This window comes from Mesoplodon bidens (assembly GCF_964165515.1).
Source record: "Mesoplodon bidens genome assembly, chromosome: 9".
Lineage (NCBI taxonomy): Eukaryota > Metazoa > Chordata > Mammalia > Artiodactyla > Ziphiidae > Mesoplodon > Mesoplodon bidens.
In genome coordinates, this window is record NC_138166.1 from 50,005,902 (window position 1) to 50,033,503 (window position 27,602).

General features: G+C 38.0%; 1 protein-coding gene across 1 annotated transcript in view; it reads left to right on the top strand.

The window, feature by feature from the left end:
• HEPACAM2 (HEPACAM family member 2) overlaps positions 1–27,006 on the top strand; it is a gene marked incomplete at both ends in the record, with an annotated part of 75,823 nt that extends 48,817 nt beyond the window's left edge. Inside the window, 2 exons of the mRNA XM_081243500.1 lie at positions 26,399–26,576; positions 26,954–27,006. Coding sequence (XP_081099626.1) covers positions 26,399–26,513 — 115 coding nt within the window. The remainder of the gene's footprint in view (positions 1–26,398; positions 26,577–26,953) is intronic.
• Between the last annotated feature and the right edge of the window lie 596 nt (positions 27,007–27,602).

The following is a 27,602-nucleotide window of genomic DNA, read 5'->3' on the forward strand; positions in this document are numbered from 1 at the left end:
GAACCTTGTCCCTGAGCTGTGACTTTCACAGCTGTTTCTTAGCTTCTCCCCCCTTAGGTAAGACAGGAAGGATAGTTGGATAAATGCCATTCCCAGTAGGTGGGGTAAGACTCTGGTAGTCTTTCCCCCTGGAAAGTAGGCCTTTGTTGTGAAGAGTGCTGTAGGTTTATTTCAGAATGGTTACTTCTCTCCTCCCCTTGCCAGAGCTATAAGGCAGAATTTTCTTAGTTCTTCACCATGAGTTTCCTGGAGATAAAACCCATCAAAGCGTGGGGGCCCTTCTAAGACTGAAAGTTTCTCATTCTCATGTTAGTTCATGCTCAGCTTCTAGCAATTCATCAAAATGACCATTTAAGTCATGAAATTAGAACACTTCCTAACACCATACACAAAAATAAACTCAAAATGGATTAAAGACCAAATGTAAGGCCAGACATTATCAAACTCTTAGAGGAAAACATAGGACCTTGTTGTTTATCCATTCTATATATAATAGTTTGCATCTGCCAATACCAAACTCCCAATTCATCCCTCCGCCACCCCCTTTCCCCTTTGGTAACCATAAATTTGTTTTCTATATCTATGAGTCTGTTTCTCTTTTGTAAATAAGTTCATTTGTATAATCTTTTTAGATTCCATATGTGTGATATCATATGATATTTGTCTTTCTCTTTCTGACTTACTTCACTCAGTACGAGAATCTCTAGGTCCATCCATGTTGCTACAAATGGCATTATTTCATTCTTTTTTATGGCTGAGTAATATTCCATTGTGTGTAGGTATGCTTATATATATATATATATATATATATATATATACACACACACACACACATATATATATATGTATCTCACACCCTCTTTATCCATTCATCTGTTGATGGACATCAGATTTATTTTTTTAAACCCAACATAACGTCTAAAATTTCTTCTATGCCATATATTTATGTAATCATAATCAATTTATAGTATTGTTTTTAAGTTTTAAATTTTTTAATGAATAGTGCCATGTTATAGATACTTTCCAACTCAGTCTTATGATGCATTAACAAATTTTGGAGATTTATACATGTAGGTCTAGTTCATCCATCTTAATTGTATGTAATGTTAAATTGTATCAGTATCTCACAATATATTTATCTTTCCTCTGGCTGTTGGGCAATTGAATCTTTTCTTGTTCTTCACTGGAACAATAAATATTCTCATTTATTTTTTTTCATGAACTTGTGTGAGAGTTTCTCTATGGTATAAACCTAGAAACTGAAAATCAAGCTTAGTGTCAAAGATATTTTCAACTTCTCTAATACTGACTAATTACTCTCCTTAACAGCTTATATTCCCACCAAGAATCTATGAGCATTTTGTTGCACACACTTTTTATATTATTTTTCCTATATGTGAAATATTATCTTATTGTGTAGTTTTGATATATATTTCCCTGATTACTAGTGACTACAAAATCTTTTCTTATGTTTATTGGCCAATCAAATTCTTTCCTCTTTAATTCTTTATATCTTTTGCCTATTTTTCTAACAAGTTATCATTTTGTATTTATTTGTAGGTGCTCTTTACAGACTGGATATTAATCCTTTATTGATTTTATAATCCTATATTGATTATATCACTTGTTTGGTATCTTCTGATACAAGAGTTTTTTAATGTAAAAAATATATATTTTGTTATTTTCCTTTATGGTTTGTGTTCTTCTGCCTGTGGCAAAAATTCTTTTTCAAATCTGAAGTTTTAAGTATATTTTTCTAAAATTTTTCATTTCATATTTAGGATTTTAATTCAACTGGATGGTGTTTCATCAATTTCACCATATAATTAGCTTTTGCTCTATGTATTTCAAGGTTATGTTGTTAGATACCCACAAATTTATTTTTATATTTTCTTGGTAGAATGTTCTTTATTGCTATCAAAGTTTTTTGCCTTTTATTCTATTTTATTTTGTTTTATATTAACATTGATATACCCTTTGGTTATTTGCCTGATGTATTTTTCAATACTTTATTTTAAATCTATTTGTGTTATTTTTATTTTAGTTGGGTCTTTTTAAAGCTGCATATATTCAACATGATAGACTGAATTTCAATAAGTGAGTTTAATCCATTTACATTCACTGTGATTACTATATATTTGAATTCTTTTTCCTTTATATTTCCTTCATATATTTCCTGATTATCATACTTTTCCTTTGTTTCTTTTGTTTGTTTGTTTTTATGCCTCCCATTAAGTTGATAAAGTTTTCTGCATTTTCTTATATCCTCATGGAAGCTCTAGAATATATTTCTCTACCCTTTGTAGTACCCTATATTTTTAAAATTAATTTTATTTCAAAATCTGAAGTTAATGTATATCTTTATAGTCCTCTCTGAAAAATACAGTGCTTCAATATTCTCTCATCACAACACACATGCACACAGACACGCATACACACACACTTTGTTATTGCTGGTTAGAGTTTTAGTTAGAGAATTAAATTTTCAGTACATTTTATCAATTTGTGTGCCTCCATATTTTCCTTAATGTCCTATGTGCCTCTAACTTTTTAAGTCATGTGTCTTCCCTCTAGGCTCACTTCTCTTCTTATTAAAATTCATCCTGTAATCACTTTTTCAATTAGAATCAATTAGTGATAAATCCTCTAGAAATTTATATCTCTGGAAATGTCTTAATTTAATTTTACCTTGGAATTATGGTTTACCTGAGTGTAAGTTTCCAGGCTGATACATATTTTCTCTCAAAGTATTGAATATATTATCCATCGTCTTTTTTCATCAGCTGTTTCTAATGAGAATTCTGTCCCCAGTCTTTTGTAGATTATATGGGGTGTTTTCTTTGGGGGTTTAAATTTTTATTTATACTTGATATCTTTCAGTTTCATTATGCTATGTGTAGCTATAAATTTATTTTTATTTCTTCTGCTTTTATTTGTTATTTTTTCTCTATTTTCAACCAAAGAATTCATGTTTTTCTTCAATTCTGAAAAGCATCTGCCATTATCGCAATAAATATTATTGGCTCTCTTCACTTCTTCTGAAACAACCATCAGACATTTGGTGAAGTCTCGCAAAATCTTCACCATATATTTTAATGGTTCTTTCATATATTTTAATTTTTTTCTTTGGGCTTAATTTGGGTATATTCCTCAGAAGTATCTTTCAACACACAAATTTTCTATTTTACTATAATCAGATTTTATCATTCTTATTGGATATATGCATATATACATATAAGATGCATATACATATATAATACACATATAACATATATGCATATATTATACATAATATACACAACATACACATAAAACAAATTATATATATGTATAATATTTATGTATGTATTTATATTATATGTATATATGTGTGTATATGTATATAATTTCTAAGATTTTATATATATGTAGGTACGTGTATAATTTCTAAGATTTTCAGTCCACTCTTTCCTGTCTATTTTTTCTTATTTTCCCTTGTTGCTTTTCTTTTTTAATAGATCTTTATTGGTGTATAATTGCTTTACAATACTGTGTTAGTTTCTGTTGCACAAGAAAGCAAATCAACCATATGCATACACATGGCCCCATATTCCCTCCCTCTAGAGCCTGACTCCCATCCTCCCTATCCCACCCCCTCTAGGTCATCAAAAAGGACCAAACCCATCTCCCTGTGCTATGCTGCTGCTTCCCACCAGCCAACTATTTTACATTCTGTCGTATATATATGTCGACGCTACTCTCACTTCACCCCAGATTCTCCCACCCCATGTCCTCAAGTCCATTCTCTATGTCTACCTCTTTATTCCTGCCCTGCAACTAGGTTCATCAGTACCATTTATTTTTTTCAGATTCCATATATATGTGTTAGCATATGGTACTTGTTTTTCTATTTCTGACATACTTCACTCTGTAGGACAGACTCTAGGTCCATCCACCTCACTACAAATAACTCAATTTCGTTTCTTTTTATGGCTGAGTAATATTCCATTGTACATATGTGCCACATCTTCTTTATCCACTCATCTGTTGATGGATATTTAGGTTGCTTCCATGTCCTGGCTATTATAAATAGTACTGCAATGAACATTGTGGTACATGTCCCTTTTTGAATTATGGTTTTCTTAGGGTATATGCCCAGTAGTGGGATTGCTGGGTCATATGGTAGTTCTATAGTTTTTTAAGGAACCTCCATACTGTTTTCCATAGTGGTTGTATTAATTTACATTCCCACCAACAGTGCAGGAGGGTTCCCTTTTCTCTATGCCCTTTCCAGCATTTATTGTTTCTAGATTTTTTGATAATGGCCATTCTGACTGATGTGAGTTAATACCTCACTGTAGTTTTGATTTGCATTTGTCTAATAATTGGTGATGTAGAGCATCTTTTCATGTGCCACTTGGCCATCTGTATGTCTTCTTGGTGAAATGTCTGTTTAGGTCTTCTGCCTATTTTTTAACTGGATTGTTTGTTTTTTTGATACTGAGCTCCATGAGCTGTTTGTATATTTTGGAGATTACTCCTCTGTCTGTTGTTTCATTTGCAAATATATTCTCCCATTCTGAGGGTTGCCTTTTTGTCCTGTTTATGGTTTCCTATGCTGTGCAAAAGCTTTTAAGTTTAATTAAGCCCCATTTGTTTATTTTTGTTTTTATTTCCGTTACTCTAAGAGGTGAGTCAAAAAAGATCTTGCTGTGGCTTATGTCAAAGGGTGTTTTTCCTATGTTTTCCTCTAAGAGTTTTATACTGTCTGGTCTTACATTTAAGTCCTTAATCCATTTGGAGTTTATTTTTGTGTATGGTGTTAGGTAGTGTTCTAATTTCATTCTTTTACATGTAGCTGTCCAGTTTTCCCAGCATCACTTATTGAAGAGGCTGCCTTTCTCCATTGAATGTTCTTGCCTCCTTTGTCATGAATTAGGTGCCCATATGTGCATGGGTTTATCTCTGGGCTTTCTATCCTGTACCATTGATCTATATTTCTGTTTTTGTGCCACCACCATACTGTCTTGATTACTGTAACTTTGTGGTATAGTTTGAAGTTAGAGAGTCTGATTCCTGCAACTCCGTTTTTCTTTCTCAAGTTGGGGTCTTTTGTGTTTCCATATGAATTGTAAGATTTTTTGTTCTAATTCTGTGAAGAATGCCATTGGTAGTTTGATAGGGATTGCACTGAATCTGTAGATTGCTTTGGGTAGTATATTCATTTTCACAATATTGATTCTTCCAATCCAAGAACATGGTATATTTCTCCATCTGTTTATGTCATCTTTGATTTCTTTCATTAGTGTTTTACAGTTTTCTGAGTACAAGTCTTTTGCCTCCTTAGGCAGGTCTATTCCTACGTATTTAATTCTTTTGGTTGCAGTGGTAAATGGGAGTGTTTCCTTAATTTCTATTTCTGAATTTTCATTGTTGGTGTATAGGAATGTCGGAGATTTCTGTGCATTAATTTTGTATCCTGCAACCTTACCAAATTCACTGATTAGTTCTAGTAGTTTTCTGGTGGCATCTTAGGATTTTCTATGTATGATATCATGTGATTGGCAGAGACAGTTTTATTTCTTCCTTTCCAATTTGGATTCCTTTTAGTTCTTTTTCTTCTCTGATTGCTGTGGCCAGGACTTCCAAAACTATGTTAAATAAGAGTGGCAAGAGTGGACATCCTTGTCTTTTTCCTGATCCTAGTGGAAATGCTTTCAGTTTTTCACCATTGAGTATGATGCTTGCTGTGGGTTTGTCATATATAGCCTTTATTATGTTGAGGTAGGTTCCCTCTATGCCCAATTTCTGGAGAGTTTTTACAATAAATGGTGTTGAATTTTGTCAAAAGCTTTTTCTGCATTCACTGAGATGATCTTATGGTTTTTATTCCTTAATTTGTTAATGTGGTGTATCACACTGATTGATTTGCGTATATTGAAGAATCCTTGCATCCCATGGATATATCCCACTTGATCATGCTGTATGATCCTTTTAATGTGCTGTTGGATTCTGTTTGCTAGTATTTTGTTCACGATTTTTGCATCTATGTTCATCAGTGATATTCGTCTATAATTTTCTTTTTTTGTGATATCTTTTCCTGGTTTTGGAATCAGGGTGATGGTGGCTTTGTAGAATGAATTTGGGAGTGTTTCTCCCTCTGAAATTTTTTGGAAGAGTTTGTGAAGGAATGGTGTTAGCTCTTCTCTAAATGTTTGAGAGAATTGGCCTGTGAAGCCGTCTGGTTCTGGACTTTTCTTTTTTGGAAGATTTTTAATTACAGTTTCAATTTCATTACTTGTGATAGGTCTGCTTATATTTTCTAATACTTCTTGGTTCAGTCTTGGAAAATTGTACCTTCGTGGTTGTCCATTTTATTGGCGTATAGTTGTTTGTAGTAGTCTCTTTAATCCTTTGTGTTTCTGCAATGTCAGTTGTGATTTCTCCTTTTTAATTTCTAATTTTATTGATGTGCGTCCTCTCCCTTTTTTTCTTCATGAGTCTGGTTAAGTGTTTATCAATTTTGTTTATCTTCTCAAAGAACCAGCTTTTATTTTTTTAATTACTTTAAAATTTTTTAATAATTATTTTTTAGTTTTTATTTTAATAACTATTTTATTTTATTTTATTTTATCTTTTTCTTTTTTTCTCCCTTTTATTCTGAGCCATGTGGATGACAGGCTCTTGGTGCTCCAGCCAGGTGTCAGGGCTGTGCCTCTGAGGTGGGAGAGCTAAGTTCAGGACACTTGCCCACAAGAGACATCACAGCTCCACATAATATCAAACGGCAAAAACCTCCCAGAGATCTCCACCTCAATGCCAAGACCCAGCTACACTCAACGACCAGCAAGCTACAGTGCTGGACACCCTATGGGAAACCACTAGCAAGACAGGAACACAACCCCACCCATTAGCATAGAGACTGCCTAAAATCATAATAAGGTCACAGGCACCCCAAAACACACCACCAGACGTGGACCTGCCCACCGGAAAGACAAGATCCAGCCTCATCCACCAGAACACAGGCACTAGTCCCCTCCACCAGGAAGCCTACACAACCCACTGAACCAACCTTAGCCGCTGGGGGCAGACACCAAAAACGATGGGAACTACACCCCTGCAGCCTGTGAAAAGGAGATTTCGAACACAGTAAGTTAAGCAAAATGAGAAGACACAGAAACACACAGCAGATGAAGGAGCAAGGCAAAAACCCACCAGACCTAACAAATGAAGAGGAAATAGGCAGTCTACCTGAAAAAGAATTCAGAGTAATGATAGTAAAGATGATCCAAAATCTTGGAAATAGAATGGAGAAAATACAAGAAACTATTAACAAGGACCTAGAAGAACTAAAGAGCAAACAAACAATCATGAACAACACAATAAATGAAATTAAAAATTCTCTAGAAGGGATCAATAGCAGAATAACTGAGGCAGAAGAACAGATAAATGACCTGGAAGATAAAATAGTGGACATAACTACTGCAGAGCAGAATAAAGAAAAAAGAATGAAAAGAATTGAGCACAGTCTCAGAGGCCTCTGGGACAAGATTAAATGCACCAACATTCAAATTATAGGGGTCCCAGAAGAAGAAGAGGAAAAGACAGGGTCTGAGAAAATGTTTGAAGAGATTGTAGTTGAAAACTTCCCTAATATGGGTAAGGAAATAGTTAATCAAGTCCAGGAAACACAGAGACTCTCATACAGGATAAATTCAAGGAGAAACGCACCAAGAAATATATTAATCAAACTATCAAAAATTAAATACAAAGAAAAAATATTAAAAGCAACAAGGGAAAAACAACAAATAACACACAAGGGAATCCCCATAAGGTTAACAGCTGATTGTTCAGCTGAAACTCTGCAAGCCAGAAGGGAGTGGCAGGACATATTTAAAGTAATGAAAGGGAAAAACCTACAACCAAGATTACTCTATCCAGCAAGGATCTCATTCAGATTTGATGGAGAAATTAAAACATTTACAGACAAGCAAAAGCTAAGAGAATTCAGCACAACCAAACCAGCTTTACAACAAATGCTAAAGGAACTTTTCTAGGCAGGAAACACAAGAGAAGGAGAAGACCTACAATAACAAAACCAAAACAATTAAGAAAATGGTAAAAGGAACATACATATCGATAATTACTTTAAATATAAATGGATTAGATGCTACAACCAAAAGACATAGACTGGCTGAATGGATACAAAAACAAGACCCATATATATGTTGTCTACAAGAGACCCACTTCAGACCTAGGGACACATACAGACTGAAAGTGAAGGGATGGAAAAAGATATTCCATGCAAATGGAAAACAAAAGAAACCTGGAGTAGCAATTCTCATATCAGACAAAATAGACTTTAAAACAAAGACTATTACAAGAGACAAACAAGGACACTACATAATCCTCAAAGGATCAATGCAAGAAGAAGATATAACAACTGTAAATACTTATGCACCCAACATAGGAGCACCTCAATACATAAGGCAAATGCTAACAGCCATAAAAGGGGAAATTGACAGTAACACAATCATAGTATGGGACATTAACACCCCACTTTCACCAATGGACAGATCATCCAAAATGAAAATAAATAAGGAAACACAAGCTTTAAAGGATACATTAAACAAGATGGACTTAATTGATATTTATAGGACATTCCATCCAAAAACAACAGAATACACTTTCTTCTCAAATGCTCATGGAACATTCTCCAGGATATATCATATCTTGGGCCACAAGTCAAGCCTTGGTAAATTTAAGAAAATTGAAATCGTATCAAGTTTCTTTTCTGACCACAACGCGATGACACTAGATATCTATTACAGGAAAAAATCTGTAAAAAATACAAACACATGGAGGCTCAACAATACACTACTTAATAAGAAAGAGATCACTGAAGAAATCAAAGAGGAAAACAAAAAATACCTAGAAACAAATGACAATGAAAACACAATGACCCACAATTTATGGGATGCAGCAAAAGCAGTTCTAAGAGAGAAGTTTATAGCAATACAATCCTACCTTAAGAAACAAGAAATATCTGAAATAAACAACCTAACCTTACACCTAAAGCAATTAGAGAAAGAAGAACAATAAAACCCCAAAGTTAGCAGAAGGAAAGAAATCATAAAGATCAGATCAGAAATAAATGAAAAAAGATGAAGTAAACGATAGCAAAGATCAATAAAATCTGGTTCTTTGAGAAGATAAACAAAATTGATAAACCATTAGCCAGACTCATCAAGAAAAAAAGGGAGAAGACTCAAATCAGTAGAATTAGAACTGAAAAGGGAGAAGTAACAACTGACACTGCATAAATACAAAGGATCATGAGAGATTACTACAAGCAACTCTATGCCATAAAATGGACAACCTGGAAGAAATGGAGAAATTCTTAGAAATGCACAACCTTCCGAGACTGAACCAGGAAGAAATAGAAAATATGAACAGACCAATCACAGCACTGAAATTGTAACTGTGATTAAAAATCTTCCAACAAACAAAAGCTCAGGACCAGATGGCTTCACAGGCAAATTCTATCAAACATTTAGAGAAGAGCTAACACCTATCCTTCTCAAACTCTTCCAAAATATAGCAGAGGGAGAAATACTCCCAAACTCAAACAGGGCCACCATCACCTTGATACCAAAACCAGACAAAGATGTCAGAAAGAAAGAAAACTACAGACCAATATCACTGATGAACATAGATGCAAAAATCCTCAACAAAATACTAGCACACAGAATCCAACAGCACATTAAAAGGATCATACACCATGATCAACTGGGGATTATCCCTGGAATGCAAGGATTCTTCAGTATATGCAAATCAATCAATGTGATGAACCGTATTGAAGGAGAAAAACCATATGATCATCTCAATAGATGCAGAAAAAGCTTTCTACAAAATTCAAAACCCATTTATGATAAAAACCCACCAGAAAGTAGGCATAGAGGGACCTTACCTCAACATAATAAAGGCCATATGTGACAAACCCACAGCCAACATCGTTCTCAATAGTGAAAAACTGAAACTATTTTCCCTAAGCTCAGGAACAAGACAAAGTTGCCCACTCTCACCACTGTTATTCAACATAGTTCTGGAAGTTTTAGCCACAGCAATCAGAGAAGAAAAAGAAATAAAAGGAATTCAAATCGGAAAAGAAGAAGTAAAGCTGTCACTGTTTACAGTTGACATGATACTATATATAGACAATCCTAAAGGTGCTACCAGAAAACTACTAGAGCTAATCAATGAATTTGGCAAAGTAGCAGGATACAAAATTAATACACAGAAATCTCTTGCATTCCTATACACTAATGATGAAAAATCTGAAAGTGAAATTAAGAAAACACTCCTATTTACCATTGCAACAAAAAGAGTAAAATACCTGGGAATAAATCTACCTAAGGAGACAAAAGACCAGTATGCAGAAAATTGTAAGACACTGATGAAATAAATTAAAGATTATAGAAATAGATGGAGACATATACCATGTCCTTGGATTGGAAGAATCAACACTGTGAAAATGACTATCCTGCCCAAAGCAATCTACAGATTCCATGCAATCCCTATCAAACTACCACTGGCATTTTTCACAGAACTAGAACAAAAAATTTCACAATTTGTATGGTAACACAAAAGACCCTGAATAGCCAAAGCAATCTTGAGAAAGAAAAACGGAGCTGGAGGAATCAGGCTCCCAGACTTCAGACAACACTGCAAAGCTACAGTAATCAAGACAGTATGGTACTGGAAAAAAAAACAGAAATATAGATCAATAGAACAGGATAGAAAGCCCAGAGATAAACCCATGCACATATGGTCACCTTGTCTTTGATAAAGTTGGCAAGAATATACAGTGGCAAAAAGACAGCCTCTTCAATAAGTGGTGCTGGGAAAACTGGACAGCTACATGTAAAAGAATGAAATTAGAACACTCCCTAACACCATACACAAAAATAAACTCAAAATGGATTAAAGACCTAAATTCAAGGCCAGGCACCGTAAAACTCTTAGAGGGAAACATAGAACACTCTATGACTCTATGACATAAATCACAGCAAGATCTTTTTTGACCCACCTCCTAGAGAAATGGAAATAAAAACAAAAATAAACAAATGGGACCTAATGAAACTTAAAAGCTTTTGCACAGCAAAGGAAACCATAAACAAGACAAAAAGGCAACCCTCAGAATGGGAGAAAATGTTTGCAAATGAAGCAACTGACAAAGAATTAATCTCCAAAATTTACAAGCAGCTCATGCAGCTCAATATCAGAAAAACAAACAACCCAATCCAAAAATGGGCAGAAGCCCTAAATAGACATTTCTGCAAAGAAGATATACAGATTGCCAACAAACACATGAGAGAATGCTCAACATCATTACTAATTAGAGAAATGCAAATCAAAACTACAATGTGATATCATCTCACACTAGTCAGAATGGCCATCATCAAAAAATCTACAAACAATAAATGCTGGAGGGCTTCCCTGGTGGTGCAGTGGTTGAGAGTCCGCCTGCCGATGCAGGGGACACAGGTTCGTGCCCCGGTCCGGGAAGATCCCACGTGCCGCGGAGTGGCTGGGCCCGTGAGCCATGGCCGCTGAGCCTGCGCGTCCGGAGCCTGTGCTCCGCAACGGGAGAAGCCACAACAGTGAGAGGCCCGCGTACCGCAAAAAAAAATAAAATAAAAGCAAAGTTTAAAAATAAATAAATAAATAAATGCTGGAAAGGGTGTTGAGAAAAGGGAATCCTCTTGCATTGTTGGTGGGAATGTAAATTGATACAGCCACTATGGAGAACAGTATGGAGGTTCCTTAAAAAACTAAAAATAGAACTACCATATGACCCAGCAATCCCACTACTGGACATATACCCTGAGAAAACCATAACACAAAAAGTCATGTACCACAGTGTTCATTGTGGCACTATTTACAATAGCCAGGACATGGATGCAACCTAAGTGTCCATTGACAGATGAACAGATGAATGGATAAAGAAGATGTGGCACATATATACAATGGAAAAATACTCAGCCATAAAAAGAAGTGAAATTGAGTTATTTATAGTGAGGTGGATGGACCTAGAGTCTGTCATACAGAGTGAAGTAAGTCAGAAAGGGAAAAAAAAATACCGTATGCTAACACTTATATATGGAATGGAAAAAATATATATATATATGGTCATGAAGAACCTAGGGGCAAGAAGGGAATAAAGACGCAGACCTACTACAGAATGGACTTGAGAACACGGGGAGGGGGAAGGGTAAGCCGGGACAAAGTGAGAGAGTGGTAATTTATATATGGACATATATACACCACCAAATGTAAAATAGATAGCTAGTGTGAAGTAGTCACATGGCACAGGTGATCAGCTCGGTGCTTTGTGACCAGCTAGAAGGGTGGGATAGGGAGGGTGTGAGGGAGGATGACGCAAGAGGGAAGAGATATGGGGACATATGTATATGTATAACTGATTCACTTTGTTATAAAGCAGAAACTAACACACCATTGAAAGCAATTATACTCCAATAAAATGTAAAATAAAATGAAATAAAGTCTATTTTATCTGATATGAGTATTGCTACTTCAGCTCTCTGTTGATTTCCATTTACATGTAATATCTTTTTCCATCTCTTCACTTTCAGTCTGTATGTGTCTCTAGGTCTGAGATGGGTCTCTTGTAGACAGCATATATATGGGTCTTTTTTGGTATCCATTCAGCCAGCCTGTGTCTTTTGGTTGGGGCATTTAATCCATTTGCATTCAAGGTTATTATCAATATGTATGTTCCTATTACCATTTTCTTAGTAATTTTGGGTTTGTTTTTGTGGGCCTTTTTCTTCTCTTGTGTTTCCCGCCTAGAGAAGTTTCTTTAGCATTTGTTGTAAAGCTGGTTTGGTGGTGCTGAGTTCTCTTAGCTTTTGCTTGTCTGAAAAGCTTTTGACTTCTCCAAGGAATCTGAATGAGGTCCTTGCTTGGAAGAGTAATCCTTGTTTTTGGTTTTTCTCCTTCATCACTTTAAGTATATCCTGCCACTCCCTTCTGGCCTGCAGAGTTTCCACTGAAAAATTCACTGATTGCCTTAAGGGGAATCCTTTGTATGTTATTTTTTGTTTTCCCTTTGCTGCTTTTAATATGTTTTCTTTGAATTTAGTTCTTGTTAGTTTGATTAATATGTGTCTTGGTGTATTTTTCCTAGGGTTTATCCTGTATGGGACTCTCTTTGCTTCCTGGACTTTGGTGACTATTTCCTTCTCCATGTTAGGGAAGTTTTCCACTATAATCTCTTCAAATATTTTCTCAGACCCTTTCTTTTTCTCTTCTTCTTCTAGGACCCCTATAATTCGAATGTTGGTGCATTTAGTGTTGTTGCAGAGGTCTCTGAGATTGTCTTCAATTCTTTTCATTCTTTTTTCTTTATTCTGCTCCTCGGCAGGTATTTCCACCATTTTGTCTTCCAGTTCACTTATTCGTTCTTCTTCCTCCGTTATTCTGTTACTGATTCCTTCTAATGTATTTTTAATTTCAGTTATTGTGTTGTTCATCTCTGTTTGTTTGTTCTTTAGTTCTTCCAGATTTTTGTTAAACATTTCTTGTATTTTCTCAATCCATGCTTCCATTCTATTTCTGAGATTCTAGATCATCTTTACTATCATTACTCTGAATTCTTTTTCAGGTAGATTGCCTATTGCCTCTTCATTTATTTGGTCTTGTTGGTTTTTGCCTTGCCCCTTCATCTATGACATATTTTTTTGCCATCTCATTTTTTTTTTTTAATGAGTGGGATTGTGTTCCTGTCTTACTGGTTGTTTGGCCTGGGGCTTCCAACACTGGAGTTTGTAGGCTATTGGGTAGAGCTGGGTCTTGGTGCTGAGATGAGGACCTCTGTGAGCCCTCACTCCGATGAATATTCTCTGGGGTCTGAGGTTCTCTGATAGTCCAGTGGTTCAGACTTGGGGCTCCCATCACAGGAGTTTCCGCCCAACCCTGGGCTCTCAAATCAATATCCTGCCGGCTGAGTGGGGTGGCAAAAAAAAAAAAAAAAGAACAATAACAAAGTAAAAAATAAAATTAGACTAGCAAACTAACAGATATGTTAGAAAGAACATAAAAATAAAAATAGAGATGAATCAACAACCAGAAAGTACATCAGTACCACAATAGTAAAAAGGAGGAGGAGGGAAAAGAAGAAAAAAGCAGGGGTGGGGGGACAGGCCTTGGCTATGGTGGGCAGGGCCTAAGCCAGGGCGAGGTTTGGACAGTGGTGGTGGGGGGGGTCCAATGCTTAGGACCCACAGGGCTGGAAAAGGCCCTGGGGGATGTGGGAGGTGGGGCTTAGGCTCAAGGAACAGAAGGGGCCCATGTGTGCCCCTACCCCTGGTCTCAGAGTGCAGGTGACATCACCTGGGAGCCCATCAGGCTTCCTGGGCTAGAGTGAGTGAGGCAAATGCCTTCCTCTCCTCTCTTGCTCCTCGGTTCTGGGAGGACCCTTCCCACCTGCCTCTCCTGATCTCCCCGGCCTCCCGCCCATGCCCCCAAGGATCCACGCAACCTGGAGAGGGCTTTGGAGGGCAGGGGACCAGCCTGGGAGCTCAGCAGGCTCTGTGGGTCAGAGTGGGTGGGACAGTCGCCCTCTGCTCCTCTCCCGCTCCTCCAGATGGCTCCTCCCACCTGCCTCTCCTTATCTCTCCGGCCTCCCTTATATGCCCCCAGGTCCCATGCAGCCTGCATGGGGCTTTGAAGTGGGGGTACTGACTTGGGAGTTCAGCAGACTCCCTGGATCGAGTGGGCCAGGTGATCGCCCTCCTCTCCTCTCCCACTCTTCCGAGAGAGTCCCTCCTGCCTGCCTCTCCTGATCTCCCTGGCCTCAGGGGCACCGATCCTGTCTGGCTTCCACTTCCCCTCCCCCCTGAGTCCCCCATGTCCTACCGGTTCGCTTTGGGGTTCTTCCCATCTCCTTCAGTGTCAGAGTCCCCCACCAGCAGCTGGCAGTTACCCCAGTTGTGGGGAGACGCTAACTCCACATCTTCGCATACCGCCATCTTGCGTGTGCCTCCCTTGTTGCGTTTAATGATTTTTCTTTGTCTTTAATTTTTGTCAGTTTGATTACTGTGTGTCCTGGCATGTTTCTCCTTGGGTTTATCCTGCCTGGGACTCTGCACTTCCTGGACTTGGGTTGCTATTTCCTTTCCCATGTTAGGGAAGTTTTTGACTATAATGTCTTCAAATGTTTTCTCAGGTCCTTTCTCTCTCTCTTCTCCTTCTGGGACCCCTGTAATGTGAATGTTGGTTCATTTAATATTGTCCCAGAGGTCTCTTAGGCTGTCTTCATTTCTTTTCATTCTTTTTTCTTTATTCTGTTCCATGGCAGTGAATTCCACCATTCTGTCTTCCAGGTCGCTTATCTGTTCTTTTGCCTCAGTTATTCTGCTATTGATTCCTTCTAGTTCATTTTTCATTTCAGTTATTGTACTGTTCATCTCTGTTTATTTGTTCTTTAATTCTTCCAGGTGTTTGCTCTTTAGTTCTTCTAGGTGTTTGCTAAACATTTCTTGCATCTTCTCGATCTTTGCCTCCATTCTTTTTCCAAGGTCCTGGATAATCTTCACTATCATTATTCTGAATTCTTTTCCTGGAAGGTTGCCTATCTCCACTTCATTTAATTGTTTTTCTGGTGTTTTATCTTGTTCCTTCTTCTAGTACATAGTCCTCTGCTTTTCATTTTGTCTATCTTTCTGTGATTGTGGTTTTCGTTCCACAGGCTGCAGGATTGTAGTTCTTATTGCTTCTGTTGTCTGCCCTCTAGTGGATGACGCTATATAAGAGTCTTGTGCAAGCTTCCTGATGGGAGGGACTGGTGGTGAGTAGAGCTGGGTGTTACTCTTGTGGGCAGAGCTCAGTAAAACTTTAATCTGCTTGTCTGCTGATGGGTGGGGCTGGGTTCCCTCTGTTGGTTTTTTGGCCTGAGGTGACCCAGCACTGGAGGCTACAGGCTCTTTGGTGGAGCTAGTGGTGGACTCCAGGAGGGCTCATGCCAAGGAGTACTTCCTAGAACTTCTGCTGCCAGTGTCCTTGTCCCCGTGGTGAGCCACAGCCAGCCCCCACCTCTACAGGAGACCCTCCAACACTAGCAGGTAGGTCTGGTTCAGTCACGTATGGGGTCACTGCTCCTTCCCCTGGGTCCTGATGAGCACACTACTTTGTGTGTGCCCTCCAAGAGTGGAGTCTCTGTTTCCCCCAGCTCTGTCAAAGTCCTGCAATCAAATACCACTAGCCTTCAAAGTCTGATTCTCTGGGAATTCCTCCTCCTGTTGCCGGACCCCCAGGTTAGGAAGCCTGACATGGGGCTCAGAACCTTCACTCCAGTGGGTGGACTTCTCTGGTATAATTGTTCTCCAGTTTGTGAGTCATCCACCCAGCGGTTATGGGATTTGATTTTATTGTGATTGCACTCCTCTTACCATCTCATTATGGCTTCTCCTTTTTCTTTGGATGTGGGGTATCTTTTTGGTGAGTTCCAGTGTCTTCCTGTCGATGACTGTTCAACAGTTAGTTGTGATGTTAGTTCAACAGTTAGCTCTCGCAAGAGGGAGTGAGCACATATCCTTCTACTCTGCCACCTTGAACCAATCTCCCTATCTTTTCTTATTTAACTTCTACATTTTTCATAATTTCTTGTTGTATTTGTGGATATTATCTCTTCATTTCTCTTTGATAATCCTAAACATGCTTATCAAAATTCTAATTATTTTTGTTTGGAATTTATGTATAGTTAATTTTGTTGTCCGTCTCTTTGACATTAGCTGCTTTCTGTGTTTTGGAATCTTGGTTTGTGAATTCATTTTAAGTGAACTCGTTCCCTCTCTCTCTCTCTCTCTGTCTCCCTCTATCTCTTTCTTCACCAGCTTATCATTACCACTTTGGCAAACTTGCAGTTGCTTCCACCTGGCATCCAGAATCCCACTGTGGTGATGAAGTTGTCACTGATGGAGTCCTGGGCCAGTTGTGTTGGTTCCATTCCTGGTTGGTTTCTGGTTATGAGATGATGTTTGTGTTCTCCCAATTCCCTGAGTAGGCTCAGCTTCACAGAGAGTCTGATCCCATCCCTGCCTTATGTGCTGTGGCTGTGCAATTACCTTGTGGCCTTTTCTTTCTGTGTGGGTGATTCTCAGTTTTAGCTAGAGAGTGGCCCATGGGATTTCCTCATAGCTCCCTGGTGGAAGTGATCTTGAAGAGTGGGCAATATAAACTGATCCCCCAACATCACCTCTTATTTATCAAGTCACCTCTTGGTGCTGGCACAGTGGAACCCTTTGCCAGCTCACTTCACAACGCTTGAAATTACAGTCCTTTGGGGGCCAGAGCCTATTCCTTCCTGGCTATCAGCCCTCATGCCCTGGGCTCTACTCCTACTATCCCAGGGAGTAGGAGGGAGCTTCTCCCTGCCCTTCACTCTCTCTCCTGAGATTATCTCAGGAGATACTTTCCTCCAAACCCTTCTCTACCTTCTCCCATCCAACTCCGAGATATCCTTGATTCCAGAGCAGGGTAATTTTTTTTTAAATGATTTGACCTGATGCCATCTAATTTTAAATTATCAATAGCCTGCACTGTCCCTTGAAGTCTGACACAGGAAAATTGAACTTTTTTGAACATTGAAGCTAAAATGAGTAGTACCTTTTAGTTGCTGGGTTCTAATAGCCACCACCCTCAACATATGCTCCAGGGAAAATGGTGATAATGGATCCCCTTTCCTCCAAAAATCATGATTTGGCTGGGAAACATCCTTGGCAAGGAAGAAAAGTACAGTAGATCATTTTATTTTTCCAGTTATTTGTTTCTACATAGCTTAGCTTGCCATTTAAATAAAACATGCCCAGAAGCTCACATGAAAAGTTTAATACATGCCATGTTTAAAACTGTCATGTTTTCTGAGAGGGTATTAATACATTTATTTATTACATTTAAATCATTGAGTCATCTGCAATTTAATTTAATGTAAGGAGATTTAAGTGATCTAATTTTATTTGGTCCTGTATCAGGAAGCATGCTATGTAATGGACACCATATGGAAGGGGTGCTATTAGCATCATTCTCTTAATCAGGTTAAGCCCAGAAACATTGATTCCAAGAGAGACCATCCCCATCTACCCTGAGATAGATTCCATAGTTATTGTATTTCAAGTATATATACATTTTTTTTTCAGAGTATTAGGTCACCTTTAAAGTGCCTTTTTTTTCACTTGCCTCTTCATCAACTGTTCTCATTCTCTTCATAGACAAAAAGAGAAAAAGAGATGAAACCTATAGATTATAATTACTGATCTGAACTGTGTGTGAAAAGATAGACTTAACAAAAGCTCTCTGTGTACCATACTTTCCAGTGTGTAATGCCCTCCATGGATCTTACCTCTTACCTATTACTTTCCTTTTTCGGCTTTCAGTGCTAGAGATATTTCACTGAAGGAAAAATCTGATTTTTCTGCCATCTCTTTACTCTCTGGTTAGGGTAAGGATGAAGACATTGAGATGATAGGAAAGGGCTTTTTTTGCATCATTCCTCTTGGTTGCCTGCTGACCTATTTGGTTCTCCATAGGCTAATGAAATTTTCCAGATTTATTTTACTCATTCTTCCCTCATTTTGAATTTTAAAAGTAGATGCCACATGTAAATTCTTTTATTATTGTCTCTTTCTCTTCATGATTAACACTTTAAGTTTATGGAATAAGCTTGTACCATTTCCTTTGTCTGTATGTGGTTAGAGATTTTGCCTCTGATTTTTATTTTCTCTTACTAATTTTATTAAGCTTTGAAAAAGGAAAATTCTTTAATTTGGTTTAAAACTTCTATGCACAAAATTTTAAAAGTCCAAAATAGCCAAGACAATTTAAAAAAACACACGCAAGCTAACAGGACTTTCCTTACCTGCCGTCAACACATAAAGTTGTCATAATAAAGTCAGTATGATTTTCATGCAGGGGTAGTCAATACACAATTGAACAAACTATGAAGCCCGGAGATAGGCCCACAAATATTTTGATACTTGAAATATGGTGTGATTTTGCAGGTCAGTAGGAAAGGGATGGATTTTTAAAGATATGGTGCTGGGAAATTTTGTTAGCCACGTGGAAGTGAACCCCTTACTTCATGCCCAGTAGAAGGCAAAACTAGAAAGCATTTACAAAATAACATGGGAAAATATCTTATGACCTCAAAGTAGGGAAGATGTTCTAAATAAGACACAAAAAGCATAAGCCACAGGAAAAGACTCATAAATTTAACCACATTGCAATTAAGAACTTCTGTTTATCACCACAAAGCAAGTGAAAAGAGAAACTAAAAGCTAGAATTAAAATTGCAACACATACAGTGAATAAAGGATTAGGATTTAAAACATCTGAAAACAAAACAAAACAAAACAAATATGACCAAACTGATTAAAAAACGTGCAAAGAACAGGAATTAAGAGGAAGCATAAATAGCCCTAAATATATGAAAAGATTTTCAGCCTATTAGTAATGAGGGAAATGGAAATTAAAATCACAGCAAGATGCAGTTTCACACCCACTTGAATGACAAAAGTTAGAAAGTCTCATAATACCAAGAATTATCAAGGACGTAGAGTAAGGAGAACTCTTAATCCAGTACTAATAGGAATGTAAACTTGTACAACTTTGAGAAACACTTGAGTATTATTTAGGAATGTTGATTGCGTGCATCAACCAGGATTCCCCTCCAGGCAATATTTTCTAGAATAGCTCTTGTTCATGTGCATCAGAAGACATGCACAAGAATGTTCAGAACTACATTATTCCACCTTAATATTCATCAACAGAAGCATGGATAAGTCAATATGACAAAGTCAAACAATAGAATATTAAATAGCAATGAAAAAAATTAACTACAGTTACATCAATGTGGATGAATCTCAGAAGAAATGCTGAGTGCATGAATACATACAATCCAGTTCCAGTAGACAAAACTAAGCAGTATATTGTATGTGGATATTTTTATGGGTGGTAAAATCTCCAAAGAAAATCCAGGAATTCTAAACCTCAACCTATTTGCATACTGATGGGAAAGATGCCATTTAAAGTGAGAAATTTTAATTTGGAGTTAAGTCCCTGAGAGTGAAGGAGAGAATGAACTTCAGTTTACTTCTTTCTTTTATTGGGGATTATGAGTGTTATTATACAGGTGATAATTGTTATGATTCCTTTTTTATTTTTAATAATCACCAACTTGTAACCTACCAATCAAAAACTTACAGATTGATAGGAAATGCAAGAACAAAACTTTTTAATGAACAGTTTGAGTAAGATATTGAATCACCCTCCAGTACTTCAGTGTGTATTTCAACAAACAAGGAAATTCTAGCCACAGTATAAGGAAAGCTAATCACAACACAACCATCCAAATCAAGATGGTTAACTTAGGATGGACACTTTCTTTTTTTTTTGGTTTTGTCATATTTTATTTCTTAAAAGAAAAATCTGAAGCAAATAATGCAAAATGTGCAGATTTAACAAAGCTGGATTGTATTTGCTGTTGGTTATATAATTTCTGAACATGACACATTTTTTTTCTTTTGAATGCATTCCTTTTATTTTTTTTCTTTTTTTAATTTAATTTAATTTATTTATTTTTTATACAGCAGGTTCTTATTAGTCATCCATTTTATACACATCAGTGTATACATGTCAATCCCAATCTCCCAATTCATACCACCACCACCACCACTGCCGCCCTCCCCACCTTCCCCCCTTGGTGTCCATATATTTATCCTCTACATCTGTGTCTCTATTTCTGCCTTGCAAACTGGTTCATCTGTACCATTTTTCTAGATTCCACATATATGCGTTAATACATGATATTTGTTTTTCTCTTTCTGACTTACTTCACTCTGTATGACAGTCTCTAGATCGATCCACGACTCTACAAATGACCCAATTTTGTTCTTTTTTAATGGCTGAGTAATATTCCATTGTATATTAACTTAAATATTAATGTTGATTGCGTTCATCTAATCCTCACACTTCATTCAGGTTACAACAATTGTCTCAACAATGTCTTTTATAACAAAAAGACCCAGTTTGGAAGCATATGTTGCACTTAATCTCCTCCAGTCTGGAACATTTCCTTAACCTTTCCATGATATTTATGACCTTGACACTTTTTAAGATGACAGGCCAGTTATTTTGCAGAACATCCCTCAATTTAGGTTTGTATAATGTTTCAAGATTATTAGATTTAAGCTATGCATCTTGGCAGGAATATCACAGGAGTGATGCTATGTACTCATTGCATCACATTATGTGCTATGTACTCATCCCATCCCATCCCATCTCATTTGTCCCATATTGATGTTGTTCACCTCAGTGACTTGAAAATACCACTGGGGGCTTCCCTGGTGGCGCAGTGGTTGAGAGTCCGCCTGCTGATGCAGGGGACACGGGTTCGTGCCCCGGTCTGGGAAGATCCCACATGCCGCGGAGAGGCTGGGCCTGTGAGCCATGGCCGCTGAGCCTGCGCGTCCGGAACCTGTGCCCCGCAACGGGAGAGGCCACAACAGTGAGAGGCCCACGTACCGCAAAAAAAAAAAAAAAAAAAAAAAAAAAAAAAAGAAAATACCACTGAAAAAAGGGCATACAGGCCAAACTTCTCCACTGTAAAGTTAAGTCTTTCCCCATTTGTCATTAGTATTTGGTGGAGAGGTAATTTGAAACTTTGTAAATACACTATTTCTCACGAAATTTTCCATCTATTCATTTACTTATCTGTATGGACTTGTGGTTTTCCATTTCATTCAGTGAATTATCTGATTATTCAGTGAATAATGTGTTACTACACTATTTATTTTGATGCTCCAATTGTCCTAGATTTGACTAGTAGGAGCTTATACAAGTTGACTAGACCTTTTAATGTTGTCCGTATCTTTCTTTGACTTCTTCCTTGCTTTCTGAACAAAAGATATTCCAAGCTTATCTAATACTTTCTCTGTCCCATCTCTGGAATCAGCCGTCTTTCCAAGGGGCCCTGGTTCTTCATAGAAAAAATGGCATTTAGAAGACACCATCTGAATGCTAGTTGTGTTCATTGCTATTGTGGTGTCTCTACTCCCTCTCAGTCAGCAAGCCTAGACAATATATTCACAGCTATATTTATTTCTGTACCTAAATATATTAAAAAACCATGAGTTCACACAGATATCTCCAATTGTAATTCCATACTGCAAGTTACTCTCTTCTCATATTTGTAAGCCACTTCTCCAACAGTGAGAAATATGGCTTTCATTTCCTTATATATTTCCTTATTTGAGCAATCCCTCTGTGTAATCAATCTTCTATCTCAATGCCCAGCAATCCCCTGCCCAGCACAGGTGTGTTCCTCTCTCAACTCAGATCTGACTCTTGACCAAAGTGGCCTTTAACGATCCCCTAAGCTTTACTAAACTTTGGACAGGCATCTTCTAGATTATAGGTCCCTGACTAAAGGCCTCCCTTTCCTTAGAGCATTTACTTTAGAGAATTTGTAATGGCAAATTTTTTCTCTGTCCCTTTAAAATGTATGTAAATCTTGGGACTTCCCTTGTGGTCCAGTGGCTAAGGCTCCACACTCCCAATGCAGAGGGCCCAATTCGATCCCTGGTCAGGGAACTAGATCCCACATGCCGCAGCTAAAGATCCCACATACTGCGACTAAAAAAGATCCCGTGTGCCACAACTAAGACCCGCTGCAGCTAAATAAATAAATGTAAAAAATTTTTAAATATTAAAATGTATGTAAATCTTCTCCCACCCTGTTGCCAGTTTTATAACCCAGGATTGTCTTTCTCAAGCACCAGGGAACCAGGTATTTGAAATGTAAACATCAAAGAAGATAGCACCCCTGTCTCCCAGTATCAGTAGGAGGGTGGAAGCCTGACTTGGATGCACATCAACTAGCAAACCCAGGTGGCCTAATCACAGAGAAAAACGTTTGCAAACAGGAGCAATCCATGCGCTTGACACACCCCACTGACCAACCTACCTGATAGTACTCCAGTTCTTTTCCACTAGTTCATTCCAGGCCTTAAAAACCTTCCCATGTTTTACTTCAGCTGAGTTGAGTTCAGTCTATCTCCCTTCTACTACCATAGTCTTGAATAAAGTTTTCCTTGCCTGTTTAACTTTGCTCAGTGCAATTTTTGACATTCTTCATTTTAGGATCTTCTCCCAGAAGAACATTGTCTTTTCTGCTTGAGCTCTGATATCCCACACCAGGCCAACTCTCCATTTAGACACTTTGCTCACTGTGCTTGGGCTCTGACACCCACACCAGGCTGCCCCTGTATACCCTCCATGCCTCCTTCAGGCTCTTATTCCCAGCACTGGCTCACTCTTGCAGGTGGATACTCCCTTCACACTGTCCAGTTTCTGACTCCTCACTCCAGGTCACCTCTCTGAAGGGCCACCTTCCTGGGCCCTGACTTCCCCACTCTCCTACCACAGACACCTACCTTTCTCTGCATATGTAATGATTTTAGGACGTAATTGTTTGAAAATGGAAGAGAAATAAAAAGGTAAGGGAAAGAAAGGGGAAGAGGAAGAGTTCATTTTATTCCAGACATTCTTGCCCTGTCTACATATTAGAACTGCTTAGGAAGCTTTTAAAAATTTATTGATATTTGGCCCTATCGCTAGAGATATATGATTGCCCGATAGCAGTCCTGGGCATCATCTGCCTTTTTTTTTAAGTATTTCTTTTTTTTGGTTGCGCCAGGTCTTAGTTGTAGCTGGTGGGCTCCTTAGTTGCGGCAGGAAGGCTCCTTAGTTATGGCGTGCAAACTCTTAGTTGTGGCATGCATGTGGAATCTAGTTCCCTGATTGGGGATGGAACCCAGGCCCCCTGCATTGGGAGTGCAGAGTCTTAACACTGTGCCACCAGGGAAGTCCCATCATCCGCTTTTTTTGAAAACTCCCCAGATGATGTTATTGTGGAGTCTGAGTTGAGAACTGCTCTAGTAGGTACGGAGAGGAATGTAGGGGCACAGGTGGGTTTAGGGATCTGGAGAATGGAGCATGTGCGAAAGCCCACCTGATACCTTCAATTTTGTCCATTAGGTAGGAAGAGTTGTCATCAAGTGAGTGATGGAGGTCAAAATTGTCAGGGGGTGGGAAGTGGAGAATCCAGGAAACTATGCTTATTGAGAGAGGGAGACAAACTGAAATAAGAACGAAAGACTCTGAAAATAATGAATTTGACAAAAACTGTAGCAAGAGTCTTACTGGGGTGAATTGTTCATCTTTAGAATGTTGTAGTACACAGGAGCATGCACATTCTGAAAACCCACGCCTCACTTGGCTTTTAGAACAGCCAGCCAGTTTGGTAAAACAACTGGGAGTATCAGACATTACAGTACCTCAAACAGCTATAAAAATTATCTTCATTTAATAATGAAAAAATGTTCAAGACATTCTTAGAGAATTTTGTTTCTTAACAAGCTCACCAAGATTGTGTGTGTGTGTGTGTGTGTGTGTGATTCAGATTTTATTGCTTATTAATTATATCATTCCATACAATTTTAAGTAAACAGTCTGAGAAAATATACTGGGAGTATTAAACAGCTGATGGCAATATTGATGAGAATGTTCAAGTGTTTTACATAAGGTAGTAGGAGGCATCACTGCCACTATCACCCCCCCAAAATTTGTGCATTTCATATAAAGGAGTAAAAATAATTCTTTGGAATTTAACTAGCATTATTCTTTGTAATCTATGAACCACGATACACCTGAACAATTTCAGAACTTCAAAGCAGAACAAAGCATTTTCTTCCACTAGCAGATGTAGCAGTTTGTTTCTTTAAAAAAAAAATTAACAGGGGCTTCCCTGGTGGCGCAGTGGTTGAGAGTCCGCCTGCCGATGCAGGGGACAGGGGTTCGTGCCCCGGTCCGAGGAGATCCCACATGCCACGGAGCGGCTGGGCCCGTGAGCCATGGCCGCTGAGCCTGCGCATCTGGAGCCTGTGCTCCGCAACAGGAGAGGCCACAACAGTGAGAAGCCCATGTACCGCAAAAAAAAAAAAAAAAAATTAACAAAAACTGTGCACACAACCCCAAAACAAAAGTTGGCATATTCCAGTGGTCCTGAATTTTGATGTTCATATCATATTAATTCAAGAAATAAAATGTAATTCAGCTTTTACCAGGCACTGTTCACTACCTATTTGAAGTTATATGTTTCAAGGTTTGGTAAAATTTCCCAAATATTAAATTTATATTTTTTTAATGTATGAATAGAAAAAAATACAATGGAAAATAGAGATTGCATTTGGATAATATGGTTCTCCCTGCTTCTTTCCATATTCTGTATTTCTTAGGTTTGAAAATGAATTTTAGTCATATTCATAATGAAAAAACTAATGTTTTAATTTTCAAAAAATAATGAAATTAATGACGACCCAGCACACAGAAGTATTAGTTTGCTGGAGCTGCCATAATAAAGTACCACAGAATAGGTGGCTGAAAAATCAGAAATTTATTTGCTCCCAGAGGCTAGAATTCCAAGATCAAGGATTTGGCAGAGTTGGTTTCTTTTGAGGCCTTTTCCTTGATTTATAGATGGCTGTCTTCTCCCTGTGTCTTCATCCAGTCTTGTGTGTATGTGTGTGTGTGTGTGTGTGTGTGTGTGTGAGAGAGAGAGAGAGAAAGGGAGCATGCAAGTGCCAATCTCTTCTTACAAGGTAACCAGTCATATCCGGATTAGGGTCCACCCTAGTGACCTCATTTTAACTTAATTAACTCTTTAAAGATGTTATCTCCAGGGCATCCCTGGTGGCGCAGGGGTTGAGAGTCTGCCTGCCGATGCAGGGGACACGGGTTCGTGCCCCGGTCCGGGAAGATCCCACATGCCGCGGAGCGGCTGGGCCCGTGAGCCATGGCCGCTGGGCCTGCGCATCCGGAGCCTGTGCTCCGCAACGGGAGAGGCCACAACAGTGAGAGGCCCGCGTACCGCAAAAAAAAAAAAAAAAAAAAAAAAAAAAGATGTTATCTCCAAATACAGCCACATTCTGAGATACCGAGGGTTAGGGCTTCAACATGTGAATTTGTGGGCGGGGCGCAATTCAGTCCATAACAGGCACTTGGATCACACTGAGTTTTTAATATTTTCCCAGTGTTTTTTTCTATAGGTGTTTTTTCACCTTGATTTCTTAACTCTTATAACTTGAAACTCTGGTGTATAGTTTCTCAGCAATGGTTCAACTTTATTGGTAATTTTTTGTGATGTTAATCTTTTAATATTTTATAACCATTAAAATATATTTACATATATTATAAATATATTTAATATTTTATAAACCTAAATAAATACATTCTGAAGCAAAACTGAAACTGTTTGCATTTCTACTTCCTCATTCTGCATCAGCACAGAGGCAGGGCATCAGGAGACCAGTAAACTTCACAACTTAAAGGCTTATTTTTTAAAAAGGATCCTTACAATCATACATCTCCTACCCATTAGAAGAGGAATAAGAAAGTAAAGATTAAAAACCAACTGTTTCAAGTTTCTGACATAAGAAGAGGAAGTTTTCAGAAAAATCCTGGTAAGTTTCTGAATCATTACCCTTTTATTTTTTATGCTTATGAGGAGACAGCTATTTTCACAAACTCCAGCTGTACTTCTTTTTATAGTAAAACGTGTTTGTGCATAAGCCAGTTACTTGTAAAACTAATGAAAGTAATTAGACATTTCAATGGGTTAAATGCATATCAGTATTTCTAACTGAAGCTAACTTTGTAAATGCTCTTCTGCAAAGAAATGGAACATTAAGTATACAAAAGGTGGCGAGAGTGTTTCTGGTCAGGTAGGGCAGTGGGAAAAATGATACAGAAACAATGCAAAGAAGTTCAGGAAGTTAAGCATAAAAGATTGTAAGGGAACCTGTGGTTGTGTGCAATTATGCAAAATTCTGTCTTCCAGAACTTGAGATGTTACTAGAAGTTTTACATTTAATCAGAGATAATGTCCCACAGAGGCTATTTTTCAATGTAAGTGCTTCCTTAACATCCATGTCATACAACAATCTGGTTTAAAAATTAAAATAAAAACTTATCCTCAGGAAAATAAAACCTAACTTGGCTTATGTGTGGTTTCAGTTCATCAGACCATCAGAGGAGTGTGTGTGTAGCCTTCCTGGGCAAGAGCCAGGATTCTGAATTGTCTCTCCCCACTATCAGCTCTAAGTCCTGTGGAGCAGAACAACTCCTCAGGGCATGGATATCTGGGGTGCTACTGAGGACGCCCCTGAGATGAGGGTGGGTGGACTTATCCCTAAGAGTACTTGTCCCTAAGAGCTCTGCTGATTTGTTACTTCTTGTTTAATACCTCGAGAGAGAAAACTGGAGGAGTCACTTGAGAATGGCATCCTATAGCTCCCTTGCCAATAATTAATGTTACTACTAATAAGAAGATTTGTGTTCGTGATTATTTCAAAACAGGAAGATGAGGGCCCCTAGGAAGCCAGGAGTTATATCAAGGCATTCTCAAAATTTGTCCACACCAGTCATTTTAATCTTTATTTAACTCCAACAATATATATACATATGCTTTTAAAATTAATAAAGTATAA